General features: G+C 53.1%; 1 protein-coding gene across 1 annotated transcript; it reads left to right on the top strand.

Annotated features, from left to right (window-relative positions):
• Positions 1-333: 333 nt before the first annotated feature.
• LOC117286789 lies at positions 334-2,669 on the top strand. Its single transcript, XM_033765575.1, has 2 exons — positions 334-885; positions 1,298-2,669. The coding sequence occupies exons 1-2, from the start codon at positions 334-336 to the stop codon at positions 1,571-1,573; spliced, it is 828 nt and encodes a 275-aa protein (XP_033621466.1). The 3' UTR covers positions 1,574-2,669.

Below are 2,669 nucleotides of genomic sequence, written 5' to 3'. Positions count from 1 at the left end.
AGATGGCTGGCCCGAATTCGCTGGTCCTGAACCCACGGAGGAAGTAGCAACAGAAGATACTTGTTGCGAGCCGCGACGTCAGGATCCTGCCAGCAGGTCCTAAACCTGAAAGGACGAGGACAGAGAGATGGGAGGCAATTATCTTCTCATGTTCCTTGCTAACGCTTTATTACCGAACCTCTCCTTTTATACTCTCCGGCTGTGCGGCTGTTAGAGAGCTCCGCCCACACATTCCGGAAGGAAACCGTTAAACCGTTACATTTGCCAGTAAACCGTTCAACAGATCAGACCACCAGTAAACCGTTCAACAGCTCAGGTGAATCACAGGTCAATATGGCTGTGCTCTCCATAGATACTAAGGATGCGGAGGGAAAGGCAGAAATCAAAAGCAGCCAGGATGAGCATCAGGAAGATGATGAACTACTTGCAAACTGCGAAAACCAAGATGGAAAGGTGCTGATGGAGTCAAGTGAACAAGAAGAAAATGACACAGAGATTGACAACAAGAAAGAAATCCAGGGTCATGAAGAAGAGCATGCCGAGCTTGGTGAGCAAATCCAGGTGTCTGAAAGATCTGATGACGCCGGGCTACCTGATCCCAAAGACGACGATGAAAAACAGAGCAGTGAGATCCCAGAGAAGAAACAAACACAGAGCCACAAAGACGCTCAGGACGCTGAAACACAAAACCACGACTCTGGCAAAGACGACGCCCTCCAGATCCGAGCACCACCTGAGGAAAACCTCCAGCTGGGCAGCAGCTGCTCTCCTCCTCCCGCTCGGGTCCCACCTGAGGACCTGCCCGAGTGCAAACCCCCAGAGAATCCCGAACTCGCAGAAGTCCTCCAGATGCCGGCAGGGCTCCCAGAAGGTGAACCTGCGGAGGTGAGCACAGAGCTGCCTCCCAGGAGAGGTCGAGACGGGCCCAGCAGAGGCGCCAGGTTGGACAGCGTGGGGCAACACTGTCTTCTGTACAGCAGGGCTGGACCCCGGGTGTCTGACAGGATGTGCAGGGGAGGAGGGCAGGAAGGGAAGGAGCCAGGGAGGAGATGTAGAGAAAACACCAAGGAGCGCTGAGACAGATGGAGACTAGGAAGACAAGGGTGAATCGTTATGCCAACAAACAAGCAAGCAAAAAACAGTTTTTTGATGGCCTGTGTGCTCCAGTGTTGATTTTGGAACTGGCCGTTACAGGTGCGCTATTTCTAGTCAAAGGAACTGAGTTCCATAACTGAGGAAGCACTGGCTGCACTGCCGGGGGTTACACTTGTCTCACTCGTGCTCCTCTTCTCGGCAGAAACTGAAGACCAGCAGCCAGGGGTCCCCCTCGGTCTCCTCGGGGGAGTTACACAAGGACGACAACGGATCTGACCCACAGACCACATGCGTCCACTGGAGGCAGGCCTTCCGCTGGGCCCGGAAACGAGTCCTGGCATGCTTGGGGAGCAGAGGGGCGGTCAGGAGCACACGAGTCACCCCCGTCAGGAAAAGTCGGCCCAGCCCCGTAGAAACCCAGCCCGAAGAAACCCTCGCTGCCCTAAGCACCGACCCGGTGCGATGGCCCCACTTATAGTGGTATAGCTTTATTATTTTTAATAAAATAAGCTTTCTTGTTCTCCGTGTCTGCTTCCTCCAGCACATCTCGATGCAGGCCGAAAGGAGCCATGCTGTGTAGCGGGCAGCCGGTGCCTCCTGGAGCGAAGGTGGCTGCTGCTCTCCTTCCTCCCTGCTGCCCAGGTTTTCCTCAGTCTCAACTTCAGCCACTTCAGGGATTCATCCTGCTTGGTCACTACGTCACGTCCCCAGGTTTAGAAAGCACCAGCACAACCATCAGACCTCACCAGGGTGCTCTCTGGTGATTTCCCAGGGCCTGAGCAAGCGGCCGTGCAGATCCGGTCACTCAGGAAGCTGACTCCAGTGGACAGATTTTGGGGCGTGCAGAAAGCAGTTCTCATGGTCTCGGGGCACCAGGCCGCTTCTGGCATCTTGGTGACTCCCAAAAGCAACAGAGATCTTCATCCATTTCTCCTTAAGGTGAACGGGGAGAAAGTCTTGGTGGCAAGGGGTGGTGGTGGCATGAGACACTCAGAGCCACTATAGGGAAGGCGACAGCCTCAATCCTGGTCCCTTAATCCGTGGCTCAGGGGTTGTGTTTACTCTGAGGCACACAGGGACTCAAAGGCTCCTATGGCCAAAACAACACAGTAAACAAGCTCTTGGGCCTTACAGATGTCAAACTATTTATTGCTTACATAAAAATATCCCTGTTTCCTCCCCTAATTTTTGTTACTTTCCATACATAACAGATATGAACAACAAAATATGACGCAAACTTATTAATAAAGAAATCTCAGCTGTGCTCAGTAAGACACTCCTGCAACTCCAGCTACTCTGGAGGACAAGGCAGGGGCATCCAAGTCCAAGGCAAATCAGTGACAGCCTCTCTGTGATCAAAAGAGAAAATGGGGTGGGGATAGAGCTCAGTGGTAGGGCGAGGTCTCTGGCTTAGTTCCTCTACACACACACACACACAAAGTTGTGGGCTCGAGGAACAAGGTCCGGAATGACCAAGCAGACTCCAGGGAGTTTTCTGGAACTCTTCCGCTTTATTCAGGAAGTGCACAGGCTTATATAGGATAAGGCGGGGTGGAGCCAGGATGGTGCTATTG

The sequence above is a fragment of the Fukomys damarensis genome, unplaced genomic scaffold (genome assembly GCF_012274545.1).
Source record: "Fukomys damarensis isolate Sample0158 unplaced genomic scaffold, DMR_v1.0_HiC HiC_scaffold_18, whole genome shotgun sequence".
Taxonomy (NCBI): domain Eukaryota; kingdom Metazoa; phylum Chordata; class Mammalia; order Rodentia; family Bathyergidae; genus Fukomys; species Fukomys damarensis.
This window is presented reverse-complemented; position numbering and strand designations above follow the sequence as displayed.